General features: G+C 38.4%; 1 protein-coding gene across 3 annotated transcripts in view; it reads right to left on the bottom strand.

The window, feature by feature from the left end:
* The window catches only part of Uso1 (USO1 vesicle transport factor), a 66,901-nt gene that overhangs the window by 37,081 nt on the left and 11,706 nt on the right, over positions 1–18,114 (bottom strand). For 2 of the 3 annotated variants that reach the window (XM_023713006.1, XM_023713005.1), the window contains exons 4-5: positions 11,892–11,968; positions 692–792 (exon numbers count right to left, since the gene is read on the bottom strand). In XM_023713006.1, the coding sequence (XP_023568774.1) occupies positions 692–792; positions 11,892–11,968 (178 nt within the window). The remainder of the gene's footprint in view (positions 1–691; positions 793–11,891; positions 11,969–18,114) is intronic. The other variant, XM_023713007.1, reaches the window with a different exon arrangement.

Genomic DNA, 18,114 nt, shown 5'->3' with positions numbered 1-18,114 from the left:
AAAAAAAAAAAAAAAAATCAAAAACAAAAACAAAAAACAATAAAAGAGATACTGCTATTTTTTTGGGCGGAACCAGGGATTGAACTCAGGCCCTTGAGCTTGCCAGGGAAGCACTTATTCTACTGAACTATCTCCCCAGCCCCGGCACATTGTGTGTGTGCTATTAATCCACATCAAAAAATCTCTCTTGCTTTAAAAATATTTTCGCATCATTCCTGCACTTTCTGAAGCAGTTCTAGAAGTCCTTTCATGTCGAAATATATGGTGACTGCTGTTACCAGCCAATGGAAAGGTAAGCTCATAAACATATGAGGGTGTTCTCATTCACCTCATTCACCATTCCATCTCTGGCTCTTTCCCAAACTCAAAATGACCAAGAAAGGAAAACATTTTGAATCAATTGAAGACATCAAGAGAGCAGCCAGACAGTACAACTAGACACATGAGAGCTCCAAAACTGCTTCAGAAAGTGGCAAGACTAATATATACTAAGTGTGCCTGAAGCAAGGGGGGTATTTTGAAGGGGGGGGGGGTTTAATTACGATGTGTTTCTACTGTAATAAGTTAGAAATTTAAACATTCTCCATATTTTTGGATCATCCCCCATACATGTTGCTTCCTCAATTAACACCCCAAAAGGCAACAAAAGAAACTCACTACAATGACAAAAATATCAAGCTTCTGTATTTACCTCCAATAAAGACAACAGGAGAGTGACATTTTCTTGCTGCTTAATGAAAATTTCTGTAAACTGGCTTCCCAAATCCTCACTCTGTCTTGTGGAATTTTCTTCTGTAATATTCAAAAATAAAGTATTCAAAATGATGCTGTGTTATTTTAAAGTATATTGGAGAGTTAAGCAGAAATGGTAATTTCCCTGGTACTTGGTTAATTCCACACTGGAACAGTACAGTTGCTAAGTACGATTACAACTATGAATGTTACATTCTTCAAATAACCTTCAAAACCATTTCAATGTCTTTATTTTTTGAATGTTTAAATATGATATCCAAGGACATGTAAATATCCACCTTTTTTAAACAATGCTTAAGCTTTTATGAGGGCAAGGGAACCATTTGAGTAAAAGAAACATTCTACTTTGAATGTGGTTATGGTTACACTACATTTTTTTCCTAAATTCAAAAGATACACAACTTCAAAGTGCAGATTTACTTTATTTTATTTTGTTTGTTTTGTTTTGTTAAGACAAGGTCTTGCTATGTAGTCCAGGCTAGTGCTGAACTTATAATGTAACCTAGGCTGGCCTCAAACTTGCAACGATCCTCTTGCCTCAGCCTGAGTACTGGAATTACAGGAGTCCATCACATGCCAGACAGTGCAGATTTTATTGTCCATAAATCATATCTCACTTTCTATGCTAAAATATTAAATATAGTCCTTATTAACTGTTACTATCAAATAATTTAAAAATTAAACCAATTTTTAAAAAAATTTTTTTGTTGTTACAGGGTCTCATTATGCAGCTCGGACTCTGTGATCCTCCTGCTTTCAGCCTCCCGAGTGCTGGGATTACATGCATCACTATGCCTGGACTCTGTGGCCAGCTCAGCCCACCCTGGAGACAAGTCTAGCATGGCATGTGGTACCAGGGATCGAACCATGGCTAAGCTTCCCTAAGCAGGTGCTTTAGTCCACTGAGCTCTCTTGCTGGCCCTTAAACCAATTATTTGAAGATTCTTCGGTATCTTTCTTACATATGTTCTATAAAATTGGCCATAAAAGTCATAATCTAACTTTTAATTTCTCATATATCCTTTAAAAGATATTTGTCCTTAACCTTTAAAATTTTTACTGTTTCAATATAGTTTATTAAAAATATGAATGATAACTAAAAATGGAAGAAACGATGACCAAAGTAAACACTCCCTTAAAACCCATGCACGTTACAGAAGAGGGCAGAGACGCCCAGACCTGTTCCCTGACTCACGCCAGGGACAGCTGACTGACCCCACGGCTTTGGGCCTGAAGCCCATCCACAGCCTGCTCCAGGATGACTGAGTCAGGGAGCCAGCAGGCAAGGGCACAGTACTTCAGGCAGCTCCACTAAAGTGTGAAGTTTTCATATTAAAATAATGTAAAATTGGAGAAAGCCCCAGCAGATTCCAGAAAAATCACAGCAACCAGTGCTGGCACTAATAATCTGATCTAGTCATTGGTGGTAGAAAAAGAAAAAAGAAGACACCAAAATCTGACCAAACATCAGATAGGTCAGGATGATCTTTCACAAATGCTAAGACATATTTCTCTAAAACAGCTCTTGTATTTTGTAAATAACTGTTTCTGAGCCTTAAAACTATACAAACATGTGCTAATAAAAATGAAATTGAAAAAGCTCTTCACAGGCAGGAAGTAATTTTAAAGAATGATGCACTTGACATGCTGCGCACAGCTGTCAGGGCAACGGTGAAAACTGGGAGTTGGTCAGCAGGCAGCAAGCGAGGCAAGGCAAAGGTGACTTACTAGGCTCTGGTTTTTATAAAAACAGAGAGAACAGGATTTGCTGGCCCCTGCACAGTGAGGAGTGGGAAGAAAAGAAGAGGCAGTCTACTGCGTCACTACTGATGAAAAGGTAAACACTGTTCAACAAGCAAGTAAGGGCCAGGGGTATGGGAAGAACCTCAGGCATAGTTGTGAACATGTTAGGTCTATGCCACCTTACACTCTTCCAAGTGGATCTGTGGAGCAGCAGTGGGGTACATTCAGGAACAGACGAAATGAGAAGAGGAGACAGGACCTACACAGTAGAGCAGTCACAGGAAGATAAAGACACAGGACTTGGCCACAAGTCTACTACAAAAGACCACAACTAGCTTTAAAATTAATGGTGAAAGACTCTGTATCTTCCCTTCAACTGAGGAAGGAGGCAGTTTTATTTAGCATTTTATGGAGATTGAAATCAGTGCTATAAGGCAGGGAACACCAGGCAAAGAGAACAGTGAAAAAGAAATGAAACTCTGCGTCTACAGGGCACATGTCTGCATATGTGGAATCTTCTACAGCATTATAGAAAAAGTCATTAGAATTAATGAGTGCACTATTTAAAATTACAGGGTAAAAGGTCAATACATAAAATAATTATATTTCCATCTAATAAGCTATTAAAAGACCCAAAATTTAAAAAAATAAAACTGACAGTACCAATTGTTGGATAGCATTTGGAAGAACTGGAACTCAAACATTACTGGTGGAAATATAAATATTACAACTGCTTTAAAAATAGTTTAGGAATTATGATAAAGTTAAACATAAACCTGTATTACTAGACCATTCTGTCTAGGAATTTACTCAAGAGAAATAAAAGCATATATCCATACATGAACTGTACATGAATATCTAACAGGATACCAAAAGCCTAAGTTATAAAAGAAAACTGAAAAAATGACATAATCAAAATCTAGTAGCCCAAAACTAGAAATAACTCAAATCCCAACCAATAGAATGGATTTGAAACCTATTATATATGCACACAAAACAATACCATACAGCAATAAAGGGGAATGAATGAACCACTGACAAAACATGGATGAAACTCAGATAAATTACACTCAGTCAAAGAAGCTAGACCCTCCACCAGAACACATGATAAGATCTAACTTAGAAACAATCCTATAAGCATTGAAGCTAATTCACAGTGACAGAAAGTAAATCTGTGATCAAATGGGGCCAGGAAGAAGAGGGCTGTGTCATAAGTAAGAATAGGGGCCGCTGGATGAGTCTGCTGGGTGATCATGTGGATCACTTCACATGGTTAGACACACACCAAAATCAAATAGTGTAGATGTTCAGGTGTTCTCTATCAACTCTACCTCAACAAAGTCTATGTGTGGAAGAAATTTTCAAGTAAGATGTGACTATCAGAGTATACAAAGGCACATGTCAGTGTAAAGCTCTGGGTTGGCAATGTGTGTGAGAGTGGCAGGCAGGGCCATGGTGTCTGGCCTCACTGCGTGCATGAAAGCACTACGAGAGGAAAACAGAAGGAAAAACTCTGTGCCCTGGGCCTTCCAATAGGAACAGTTGGAGAGGAAGAGGACTGAGAAGGAGACAAAGACAGCCATCAGAGAACAAAGCTAGGGCACTGGGGACTGAGAAACAGCAAGAGAGGCCCTTGAGGGCAAGCAGTAGAGTTGTCATCAGTGAGGACACTGCCAAAATGGAAAAAAAAGGAAGAAGGCAAGGCCTACACAGCTCCAGAAACTCAACTGTGTAACCAAATCCTGGTATTTATGTTTTATCTTGTATTTGCTTTCTCAAAAAAAATGGCGTGCAAGCCAACAAAAAGGCAGTTTTTGCGTTTATGACCGTCTGGACTCTATGAGACTAACACACTACCTACTGCGATAACGAGGCCCCTTTGTCTGGATTCTAAAAGTCAAATCTACTTCTTATTTTAATGTTAAGAAACTATTAATCCTTTATCCTTTAAGGCTTTTTTTTCTGAGCCTTCTTGCTATGTAATGCAGGCTAGCTTTGAACTCACTATGTAGTCAAAGCTGACCTTGAACTCATGTGGAGGGGGCCTGTCTCAGCCTCCCAAGTGCTAGGGTTACAGGCACATGACACCACAATTGGCAGATTTTTTAAAATCAGTGGTAGCTTCAAAAGTATTATTTAGGGAAATAAATAATTATTTCTACTTCAAATTGGGGGAGGGGATAAAAGTACAAAAACAAAAGCAACTGAAAAGCTCCCACCATGATGCTAAACAATCATCGACTGGCTGAGGGCATTAAACGAAGGCAGCATAGGCTGACACTAAAAGCCTAATTTGTCTTAAGGAGCCCTGACTCTCAGAAAGCACAGGATGGCTCCGCAATGTGACGGAATGGAGGCCCTCCTGCTTCCATCTGGGAGCTCTTTTAACATTCCCCATCCTAATTACTCACAAGCTCAAGTAACACCAGTGACAAGCTCAAGTAACACCACGCTTGGCAAGCTGTCACTTTCAAAGCTCAAAGGTGAATTTATGATTGGAGTTGCAACACAGCAGGTAAACAGCAAGAACTGTTATCCTTCCCATTTTATTGGCAAGTTGAGGGGACGGTACAAAGGGAGACTATGATGTGCCAGACAAGCTCCAATACATGGGAGCAGACAAGACCTTTGGAAAATGCTCCTCTTCAGAATCTGCTTTGACAAGGAGCCCTGATTCCTTGTGTGGCAAACACCTGGCAGCCAATAAAATCTCAAGATTGAGTGGGTAACAGGTCTCTTTTTAAAGCCAACCAAAAGCCTAATAAGCCACACTATATGGTAATCACACCAGGAACAAACATCTAGGCAGATTCTACTAACATTATCTAGAAGCAGATAAAGAAGCCAGAGAGCCACATGGCCCACAGGGAACACATGTAACAAGTGAACAGAGCTCCACATATACATAAAGGAAGCATTTGTGTTCAGAAGACAATGTACTGGTAAAGGTGGTGCCTACTGGCCCAGCTACTTGGGAGTCTGAAGCAGGAGATTCCTCCAACTCAGGAGTTCCAGCCAGTCTGAACTACATAGCAAGCTCCTGTCTCTGAATCAATGAATGAGTGCATAAGTGAATGGGAAAAGCATCAAAGGCCTGATGGAGTCATCCTAGAAATGATTTTTCATATGTTGAAATACTTCTCTGTAGGTAAGTGCAAGTGATTAACTTATGGGCAAAATCCCTGGTTAGTACTTTCAAAGTGAAGGGTGCTGTGGCCTGTTGCACCTATTGGCACCTGGCAAGAACCAGCCCACAGACACACACACATACCCTGAGCTGAGCTAGTGCCGAGCCGGTGCTCTGCCTCCTCAGGTCTATGCTGTGGGCCTCCAGGGTGAACACTGATGTGCCCTTCATTAGCTGAGGCCCCTTTGTGCTGCACTTGAAGGGACGAGGTTTCATGCAATGTTCCCACTGAGCACAAGCTGACCAAGTGGCAAGCAATGGAATGAATGCCTCTGACCCTGCCACTATGCCACGTAGCTTACCACACACGGCTCTGATCTCTGGGAAGCACCAATCAATGCTTCCTTCTGCTTTAACACTGTCAATTTAAAGTGTTAGCGAAACACACTCAAGAGCCAGAGTCTGCCACAGCCACCCAGAGAGCTCTAAAGTAACCGAATATTAATTGTATCTAAAACTCAAACACCAACACTTCCACAAGAAGTTTTCTCTATTAGATACATGAGCAAAGGTATAGGGTAAATCATTCTCTCATCCAGACACATATTACAATCTCCAGAACCAAGTTCACTCTTACATCTAAAGCTTATATGTTATATAGTTATGATAAGCTGCAAAAGTAAATGGTGCTTCATCATAAGATAAACAAAAAAAAATCAAAATGGTTCTTTGTTATCAAAGTAAACAAAGCCTGAGGTAGAGATGTAAAATAGACAACCACTCATTTTTAAGTCCTTACAAACATCTGGACACTCTGCAGGCCTGTTTCTATTATTGGCTTTTCACTAAAGACATACAGACTCAATTATTAAAAATATATTTATAGTTTTATTTTTCCAGAGATATTTATAAATAATATTTAAAAAGATCTTTGAATCTTGCTTCAGAACTCCATACCAAGTTCACAATCTACATTATAGAGAAAAACTATTTAAAAAGATGTATTCAGACTGGGTGTGGTGTCGCACAACTAATCCCAGCACTTAGGAGGCTGTAAACAGAAGGATCACTACGAGTCCAATCTACACAGTGAGACCCTGTAGACCCTGTCCTAAATACAGAGAGAGAGAGACAGACAGACAGAGACAGAGAAAGGTATTCTAAAGGAAAAGTAAAAAGAATTATAATGTGTTATGTACATGCACCAACTCTTCACAATGATAGCATCACCATATTGCATCCAAGTACTAGCAAAAAAAAAAAAAAAAAAAAAAAAAAAAAAAAATTAAAGAAACAGATTTTTAGTAAAAGTCTGAACTCTGAGGGAATATAAGTTCATCTTTTACACTGTGGCCAATTAAACAGATAGAGATAGTCTGTTTTGTATTGTTTTGGTTTGGTTTTTTTCAGACAGGGTCTCACTATCATAGTCCAGGGTGATCTTACTCAATCCAGGGTAATCCTGGCAATCTTCCTGACTCAGCCTACTGAATGCTGGAATTACAGGCAGTACACCTCCATTTTTAAGTGCTCATTTGAAACTTTTAGAATCCAGTTATGAGTTACATAACTTAATGAAGAACCTAATTGGGAAAATAAAAATGTTAAATTGACCACAATTTATTTATTCAGACATCTATGGAATCTTCACAAGCCCTTCTGTTTCCTGGATAATCCCATTAACAAGCTCTGGGACTTTAATCAGTAACACCTACCTCCTAAACTGCTATACAGATTAAGTAAAATAACAGATATGAAAGGACTCAACACACACACACACATACACACACACACACACACACACACACAAATTGAGATAGGGTCTCAAAATGTTTAAGTTGGCCTTGAACTCACAAAGATCCTCCAGCTTCAACGTCCTGAGCACTAGGATTACCATGTCACCATGCCTAGCTGACTCTGTAAATTTTAAATCTCTGCTCAAATATAACAAAGCAGTAATAGAAACAGCTATAAATCTGTGCTACCCAGAGAGAAAGGGCTGGACAAGAGTCAAGGCACAATGCTCTGGTGTTTTCTGTCTGTAAAACAGATCAAAATACCACAAAAAGTAACCATCATATATGTTAGCTTCAGTGCGGCTTTTCTGTTAGGTATAGGGAACTTTGCTATGTACAATTTTAAATCTACTTTAGATAACAATATTTCCTTCCTCTTTGGAGACAGGGTCCAAGCTGTCCTCAAATTTGGGATCTGTCCCTATTTCAACACAAGTAAGTGCCTAGATACAAGTATATTTAAGTATTTTACTTTTTAAAAAATTATTATTATTCCTAGGGATTGAACTCAGCACTTTCACACTGAGCGACCTCCCCAGCCCTTTTTTAAAAATGTTGAGACAGTCCCATTAAATAACCAGGTCTGTCAGACTGGGCTTGAACTTATGATCTTCCTGCCTCAGGTTCCCAGAGTGCTGAAATTACACAGCATGGGCCACGAGGCCTGGCTCCCTCATTTTAAAGTATCTCAGGAAAATTAGTAAAACAAAAGAAAATAAAACTTGGTTATTTTAATTAAGAGAAAAAGAAATATTAAAAGGAAGCAACTTGATACAATCCATCACAGAAAAGAGTATTAATGAGTTTATGAATTAATGTAAAAATGTTAGCAACCAGATTACTATGCATGCGTTATTTTAAAGAGACAACATCAACTTACAAGTATTCTCTGAACTGAAATGCCTTCCAGTTCTTATATGCAGTTATGTTTGTATACATGTGTGTGTACACATATTCAAATATTAGTTAAAAATTCAAGTATTAAACTGTCTTAACTTTTTCCCCCAAGAAATACAAAGAAAATAATTTTGAATAAATTATCTTAACAGGAGAAAAAAACTTTGGTTTTATTAAAAGCTACTCTAAAATGTTTTTGTGTCTGGATAGTAGATTTAGTAACCATAAAGAATTAACAGCAATATAAAATCATCAAATATCCCTCTCTAAGGAATTTTGATGCAGTCAACCAAATCAAGAGTTTTCAGCAGCCAGAAGAAACATGACTTGACAGTGTCCTTTTATGTTATCAGAAATTATGCCTAAAATCATCACGCACACGTACATGCAATCTTTTACCTTCAACATCATTTGGAAAAGTAGACAAAAATGAATAAATAATAGGTGACAAAAACATGGTTTTATTTTCATGTAACTGTACACACATAAAAGCTTAAAGTCAAACAAGCAAAATAATTTCTTACGAGACACTCATTCTAGTCAAACAGCTGAGAGATTCTAGAAGAGACATGGGTACGCTGGGATTCATGGATATCGAAACAGATTTACCTCTAAATTAAAGGGTTACAAAATCTGATCCAGGCAAAGAACTCTAAGAATGTATTACATCTGCTAAGAAGCACCTTTTGGGCTGAGGAGATAGTTCAATGGTCTGAGTGCCTGCCTGGCAAGCACAAGGACCTGGGTTCAATCCTGGCACCATCCTGTACTGTATACCTGTGGGCCCCGCCGCAAGTGCACTGAGCCAGCCACTGAGACCAGGCGTGGTAGCACATGCCTGTAATCCCAGTTCTGAGAAGGTTAAAACAAGAGGATCAAAAGTATGAGCTGTGTAGCCAAATCCTGTATCAAATACATAAAATAAAAATTTTTTAAAAGAAGCACCTTTTGATGATGCAGTGAAGAGAATGTATCAATAATGGAACCAAAGGACATATTTCTGAACATCTTTTTAAAAAGTAGAGCCAGAAATTTTCCAAAGAAAAAGCAAACTATTACTGTTTACCTAAGAATTGTTTTTCCTGTTTTATCTAAAGGATTTTTGAATGCTCACTTTAAAATAAAGAGCCAAGGGCCGGGGAGATGGCTCAGTGGAATAAGTGCTTCCCTGGCAAACGCAAGGGCCTGAGTTCAATCCCCAGTTCCACCAAAACAAACAAAGAAAGCAAGCAAGCAAGCAAGCAAGCGAGCCAAGAACCAGATGTGTGGCACACACCTATCATCCTTAGCACTCGAGGCTAAGGTAGAGGATCACAAGTTCAAAGCCAGCTTGGGGCAACTTAGGAATACCCCATCTCAAAACAAAAACATTTTAAAGGACCAGCAATATAACTCAGGGAAGACTTGAGTTCAATACCAAGTTCTAAAACAAAGAGGCAAATTACATTTACGTGCCTAGTGATAAGGTTCAGTGGCAGAGCACCTGCCTGGTAAGTGCAAGGTCCTGAGTCTGATTCCTGGTACAAAAAAAAAGCATTTAAGTAACTGTGACTATTCAACCAAACCTCATTTCAAATGCTTTTATTCATGATATTCTGAAGTTAATATCTGCTCTTTAATACAATACGCACCAGGTCAATATGCATTTACATTTATGTTTTGTCTATTCAGAATTTCCTAAGAACACAAGATCTCTGTTTACATTAGGTTTATAAAATAGAGGACTGTGTCCATTCATCTTTCTAAAATAATGGAAAAAGCACTGCACTCTACCCTAACATCAACCTAATTCTAGTATGAGGAATGCACTCTTTAGCAGCACTACGTCATATTACTAACTGCGTACATGACTAACTACTAAACTCCATTTTGCAATATACAGAACAAAACACAGACTTTAACCAAGCATTCAACACTAATAACAATAGAATGACTCTATCTTATTTGAAATATTCAAGTATTTTTTAAAAAGATGACATACTAAAGGAATGTATGGATTTCAAACTAATTCATATTATTCCACACCAAAGACACTAAACTAAATGTACATGGAAAAAAATTATAAATTTAATGAACTGTTGCTCTTCAGGGATGCCACACAGCTGCTACATAAAAAGTTGAAATATTTATTAGGAAAAACAATTCTCTACCTCCATACTGTTAACTAGGTACTAACAGAAATAGACAATCTTTTGATTTCCATCAATAGGAAGGAGTTTCAACTCAGAACTGGCTACTACACATGGAGTCTAGCTAAAACCAAGTACAAGCAAACAAAATCCAAAAGGTACAATAGATGCTGTGAAAGGGAAAAAAACTGCTCAAAAGGAAACAAGTGGGATGTGAGAAAAAAGAAAAGAAAGAAGGGAAAAATTACATACACAGACTAAATAGCTAAGATAATTGTACTACTAATTTCTATTGGTTTATTGAAAGGAACAGTTAATGCCTAATCAATTTTGCATGCCTATATCTAGTAATTTGAGTAATTACTTTGAAGATAACTATATGCAATATAACAAGCACGGTTAATTTCCTATCATCTTGTTTTGAAATTCCATTATCATTTTTCTGTTTTTTATTCTCTTTAAAATAAAAATAAGCATCTGCAAGCAGGCGCAGGGGCTGGGGATTCCATTCCCAGGCCTGCTGTGCCAGCCCTGCCCCTAGGGCCCAGTGAGACTGCAATTGAGATTGGGCGTGGTGGTGTGGGCGTGGTGGTGTGGGTCTGTAATTCCAGCTCTTGTGAGGCTGTAAACAGGTAGATCACTATGAGCCTGATCTAGTAGTGAGACCTTGAACACCCTGTAGACCCTTCCCTAAATACAAAAATAAATAAAATAATAAACAAAAAAAAAACAACCAAACAAGTGCAAGGCCCTTGTTCAACATGCATGAGTCTGTGGGTTCAATTTGCCAGCAGCACCAAAAAAGACAAAAACAACCAGGGCAGAGACAAGGGTTCAATCCCGGGCATGTCATGCCAGCCCTGTCCCCAGGGCATGCTGAGATGGCAATTGAGACTGGGTGTGGTAGTGTGCACCTGTAATCCCAGTGCTTGGGAGGCTGGAAATAGAAGGATCACTGTGAGTCTTATCCGTGTATTGAGACCCTGCACTAAATATATTAAAAAAAAAAAAGCAAAAACCAAACAAACACAAACAGCAAAACTAAATACTATACAATGAGGAAAATAACACTCAAAAATGACCAGCCAAGTGTGGTAGCATACACATATGATCCCAGCACTTACGAGGGTGAGGAGGGAGACCTATTGCCAAACTAGGCTATATAATAAATTTAAGAGCCAGCCTGAACTATATAGCAAGACCGTATTTAAAAAAAGAAAATCTTAGTAAATAAAAGAACCTTACTTGCATTGCAATTTTCCAAATCACACACAAAGCAATATTCTGGAGATAATATTCTAGGTCTAGGCCTAAGTCCTTACTGATTTAAAATAATAATAAAGAAAAATCTTCTAAATTTATAAAAGAAACCCAACTTTAAAATCACCGAAATTGGCACAAACCTACTTCTTATTTATAAGCACAGTAAAATAACTGGAAACTTACCGACTTCTTCTTCTTCATCATTAGATATTATATTATATAGTGTGTCCAAAGCATAACCTATTATTTCAGAATCCGAACTGGAAAAAAGAAATTATTGTACACTGCTAGTTAGCACGGGAACTACTATGATCATTGTTAGACAGTTACTTAACAGACTATATGAAACATTAATTCCATTTCTAAGGACTTTAAGAAAATATCAGCATGCAAACTACAAAGAATGTCTGAGAATTTATAATTGCAAAACTTGAGAAGCAACCTAAATGTCTAATAATAAAGTATAGAAAAAATATATGTACATATAATTATATATGGCAAGAATTAAAGACTTTATTTTCAAAGACTATTTAATGGCATGGCAATTAAAATACTCTGATAGGCTAAGTGGAGTGGTGCACACCTATAATCCCAGCACTGAGGGGTTGAGGCAGGATCCTCACAAGTTGAGGCCAGCTGGGCTACACAGTGAGTTCAAGAACAAACTGAACTACACAGTGAGACCTTGTCTCAAAAAACAAACAAAACACCCTGATACAATGCCAAGTGAGAAAAAAAAAAAAAATTAAATCCAAAAATTAATGGACCAAATAATTCCATTTAATAATATAGGTGTATATATGTGTCTAACTGTATTTCTAAAAACATTATAAATTTATTTTAAAAAACCCAACCTTTTATTAAAAATAGGGGGGCCAGGGAGATGGCTTAGTAGAATAACGCTTGCCTGGCAAGCACAAGGGTCTGAGTTCAATCCCCGGTTCCGCAAAAAAAAAAAAATTGTGTCTCACACAAATATCCAAATAATATTTGTGTGAGACACATATACACACATATATTATCTACAGTTGGACCATCCTTCTCTATACTTTTTTCTTTAAAAATAAACTTACACTAAATATGTACAATATATAAAATCAAGAAATGTGACATTCTGTAGTTGCTGCCAGAATGACAAATTCAGAAAATGTAGGATGATGGTGCCATGTAGAGTGGCAAAAGTAAAACACAGGCTTCAAAGATCAGTGACCATAAGCAGTGATCAGCTGTGGTTTCTGAAAACAGAACAGACAGACCAAAGAGGTTTACAAGGATTAAACATTAAATGAAACGAGTTTTACAAAAATCTGTATTATGTAATTCTGTGAAAATCTGTAAGGCATCTTTTAAGAGACAATTGAGAAACTAGGAAGAAAAAAGTACATCCTCAATCCATGTAAAAATCTGAGTTCAGGGGTGGGAGGCAGCCCATGGAACATGCATGCCTGGCGTGTGCAAGGCCCTCGGTCAGATCCCCAGCACCACGCACACATGCATATGCACATACACAAGGTCCCACCGCCACACAGCCACACTAAATGACCTCCCTCTAACATCAGGATTATAATAGCAAGGCCCTCTCTTGCCACTTCTATCCAACACCAAAATGTAAGTACTAAGCAGAGCAATACACAAGTACTCAGAGATGACATCTTATATTTACAAAATCTTAAAAGATCCACTGAACTATTAGACTCAATAAGCAACTTCAGGAAACAAAAAATAACCAGGCAAAATACAGCTTCCTGAAACCTGGAACTGAGACACCCGGAAAATAACAACTTGATGAAGCAGAAGAGCAGATCTCTAGGAATCAGGAGGGAGCTGACAGAAAAACTAGAAATTACAGAGCAGCTGGAGAAATAGCACAATGCAGAGGACAGGATGAAACAGCAGGAAAAGCAAACCCCAGATCCTGGGTCAAGGTCCTGTCTCATTAGCACATGGTGAGCCTGGAGAGGGCCAGCAGTGCAAATCCAAGGAAAACCCAGTTATGGTGAACTGTAAAAGCAGCAGGACGCTCTGTCTACTCTGAAAGTAACTCCCGCATGGCAGGTTGGAGCTGGAGAAAACCTGTACTGCAGCACCCATATTTGAGAGCTTTTAAAATCCGGAACCATGAGGGTTCATCACTTAAGACTGAGCTGCGTAACTACAGACTGATGTCACCTTAGGGTTTCCAGGGATACCCTACCACAGTGGCTAGGTGGAACGTGGCCTTAAAACACAGTTACAGAGAAGGCATGGGCCAGTCACATACCCCCTGAACAGGTTAACCTCAGGCCAGAAAGGACACAGGCCCCAGCACGTGGGACTTGCAGTGGATGCTGGATCTTAATGTGCTGGCATTAAGTCCAGCAGACTGCTTTACTACCCTGGCCAGCTGCCTACGGTCAGCAGAGAGCTGAGTGATCCTTCTGCTTTTTCCATGCACCAATGTGCCAGCATCTGGATTATCTTTGTGTCATCCACAATACGCCATGGTTCATTTCTGGAGAACTGGGTGCTGGGTCAATTATACTGCACCCTTCCCTCCTCAAACTAATGAAGGGAGTCAGATACTTTGAGTGAGGCAAATCTATAGTTAGCCACACCCAAAGTGAGGATACTAACTAAAGATAGCTCCATATTAGCAACAAAATCAATCCTGCCACTATAATCAACCCACAACACTTACCACACACACCAACAGAAACACAAGAAAAAAGCAACAAAATGCTTACAAAAATACACAACTCTTCCAAAGATAATCAAAGGAAAGGAAAGCAAAAGCCAAAAGGCTGAATTACAAAAAGTGTTAAGACAGACAAAAACTAATCCATAAGGTGCTAAGCAAGCTCAAAGATTAAATAACTAAACAAATAACTGACTTAATAAAAAATGATGACAGAACACAATAAGCCAGCTGAGCTTAAAAAAGAAAAAAAAAAAAAAAAAGAAAAGAAAAAGATACAAAACATAATTGACCAGTTTAGCAAATAATTAAAGAGTCCATGAAAAAGTACCAAACAGGACATTAAAAAATTCCACTGAAAGTATGAAAGTGGCCTTTGTGAGGTAAGAGTGTCAGAAAGAAGACAGGGCTGATGCAGGTGATCAGATACTCAGAGATAACCTAAAATAGCATGGGAAATGGACCCAAAAACAGCTAGATAATGCAAAGAAAACTAATCCTAGAATAACTGGAATCAATGAAAAATCAGAATATTTTTATGAATGCCAAAAAAAAGCCTGTTCACATAAATAACAGAAAACTTCCCAAACATGGGGAAAGAATAAATATACAGATAAATAGGATTTACTGAACCCCAAGCACCCACAAGCAGAAAAGAGCTTCTCCAAAAGACATCATAGGCAAAATCCCAGAAGTTCAACACAAGGACTAACAGCATCTAATAGCATCTTAAAAGCTATTAGAGAGGAGCTGGGGAGATGGTTCAGTAGAATAAGTGCTTCCCTGGCAAGTCAAGGGCCTGAGTTCAATCCCCGGTTCCACCAAAAAAAAAAAAAAAAAAAAAAAAGCTATTAGAGAAAAGCAATAAATCATTTATAAAGGTAAACCCATCAGAATTACAGAAATATCTCAACACAAACTTTGGGCCAGGAAAGTATGGAGTGAAATGTTTCAAGTCCTAATAGAAAATAATTTCTAACTCACACTAATATTTTAGTATACATATGCTGCTGCAGTGAGCACCAACTCAGACTAATGTATCCTGTAAAACTGTCTTACAAAACACTACTAAACATGAAAGACAAACATCAACACAATTATATTAGGAAACTTCAGTATCCCACTATCATGAACAGATCAACTAGACAAAAAAATATCAGAGGTGAACGACAACTTTGAACAAAAATGGACTTTATAGGTTTACAGGTTCTATAATGTTCTACTCAACAGACAAAACACATTCTTCTCAACTGCACATGGAATTTTCTCCAAAATAAACCACACACTAAACCATAGACTGCTTAAGTAAATAAAAGGAACAAAAATTATTCCATGCATATTAGTTCATGCTGCAGTGTAACTGAAAATTAATGGCAAATAAACTACCCTGTACACAAACTAACACAAATAAAACAGCCAACTGTAAGAGTCAAAGCTGTAAAACTCTTAGAATAAAATATAGGCATACCTTTTCAAAATCTTGGATTAGCTAATATTTTTTTTTTTTTTTTCCCAGAAGCAGGGATTGAACTCAGGCCCTTGCACTTGCCAGGCAAGTGCTTATTCCACTGAGCCATCTCCCTGGCCCCACCAATTTTTTAAAATATCAAAACCACAAGCAATAAAAGATAAAACTGGATTTCATCAAAATTAAAACTTTAGACCTGGTGTGGTGGGCATGCCCATAATGCCAGCTCGTGGGAGGCTGTAAACAGGTGGATCACTATGAGTTCAATTTAGTAGTGAGACCCTGAACACCCTGTAGACCCTTCCAAAAAAAAAAAAAAAAAAAAAAAACAAAGAAAGAAAGAAAGAAAGCTGGTCAAAATTAAAATTTTTTTATGCTTCAAAGGACTCTATCAAAAAAAATTAAAAAGACAGGGTTGGGGAGATAGCTCAGTGGTCTAAGTGCCTGCCTGACAAGCACAAGGACCCAGATTCGGTCCTCAGTGCTACATGCTATACCAGCCCTAGAACCCCGAATGTGCAGTGCAAACTGGGTGTGGTGGCACAAGCCTGTAGTCCCAACGTTGGGTAGGCTGTGACAGGAGGATCACTACGAGCCTGAGCTGTGCATAAGAGAAGTTCAAAGTCAGCAGTTAGGAAAATGCAAATCAAAATTACAGTGAAAAAATGAAATTTAAGGGCTGGCCAGATAGCTCGGTGGACTAACGTGCCTGCTTAGGCCGATGCCAGGACCTGGGTTCGATCTCCAGCATGCCGTGCCAGGTCCCGTCCCTGGGCCTGCGCTGAGAAGGCGGCTGAGACTGGGCATGGTGGTATATGCCTGTAATCCTAGCACTTGGGAGGCCGAAAACAGGAGGATCATTATGAGTCCGTATCTGTGTAGTGAGACCCTACAGACCCTGTAGTAAAATACATTTAAAAAAGAAAAAGAAAATGAAATTTAAAAGTACTATAATATATCCGCTAGGTCACCTATAAGAGAAAATAAGCATTGGTGCAGATGTGGGCAAACTGGACGTCTGTATATTGCTGGTGGCACTGTAAAATGCTATAGCCCCTGTGAAATAGTTTGGCAATTCTTTACAAAATTAAAGTTATCCACACATCTAATAACTGAACCCCCAATGACATACCTAAGAAAACTAAAAATGTACGTTCTGATAAAATCAGTATACCTGTTTATGACATTATTTATAATAGCCCCCAAATGGAAATATTAAAGGTTTTATTAAAGGAAAAACAAAACCATATATCCATAGAATCAAGAATTAATCAACTGAAAGAATACACAACATGGACAAAACTTAAAATACCATGCAAAGCATAGAAGCCAGACACAAAGGCTAGAAGAGGTGTGACTCTACTACTATGAAGCACCCAAGATAGTCAAATGCATACAGAAACAGATCAGAGTGCAGGGTCAGTTCTTGGGAGGAATAAAAAACGACAGCCCCTAACGATAGGTTTTTCTTTGCTGTTACAATAGTAACAGGGGTGATGGTCATACAACTCTGAATATAGGAAAACTCCTGAAATGTACACTTTAATATCTCAATTAAAAAGCAAAATCATTGAGGTGTCATGGTTTGGAGACATCAGTGGGCACTGAGTGTGCAAGTCAGGAGAATGAGCAGTCTCTCCTCAGGTCACATCTAAATGTGAGTTACACAGGCCAGGAGAAGCAGCAGGAGATAGCACTGAAGATGAGAGCAAGAGCAAAGAGATGGCTGTAGAAAATGGACCTTCGCATTCAATGGAGGTTTTTAAATTTTGAGACAGGGTCTTGCTAAGTTGCCCAAGATAAACTTGAACTTGTGATCTTCCTGCCTTGGCCTCCCAGAGTGCTGGATTACAGGCATGTGCCACAATGTCCAGCTTCATTGAAGTTTTAAAAACCTTCAGAGGGAGCTAGGTAAGAAACAGAGGCAAACAGAAATGGGAGTTTAGCACAAGTAAGGAAAAGCTCAGAGGAGCTGTGCTTTTTCTACAGTCTAAGAGTCACAATGAAACTCTCAGCAATACCTGACATGATGCAATTATTTGTTCACATTCACAGGACTGTGATTTGCCCTACGTGTAAATACAGCACTCAGCAAGTATGCAGTAAAAGGTGCCTTTATAATCTATTAGCCTTTATCAATTATATGCTTATTTTCTGCTGTACACGAAAAATAACAGTAACAATCACTTTAAGAGGCAGTATTTTTTTTCCATGTTGAATATGTTAATTTTATCATTAATTGTGTAAGACTCAGTGAAACACAC

Source organism: Octodon degus, unplaced genomic scaffold (genome assembly GCF_000260255.1).
Source record: "Octodon degus isolate 3935 unplaced genomic scaffold, OctDeg1.0 scaffold00028, whole genome shotgun sequence".
In the NCBI taxonomy this organism is placed as follows: domain Eukaryota; kingdom Metazoa; phylum Chordata; class Mammalia; order Rodentia; family Octodontidae; genus Octodon; species Octodon degus.
The sequence above is the reverse complement of the archived record's forward strand: the minus strand, read 5'-3'. Positions and strand labels throughout refer to the sequence as shown.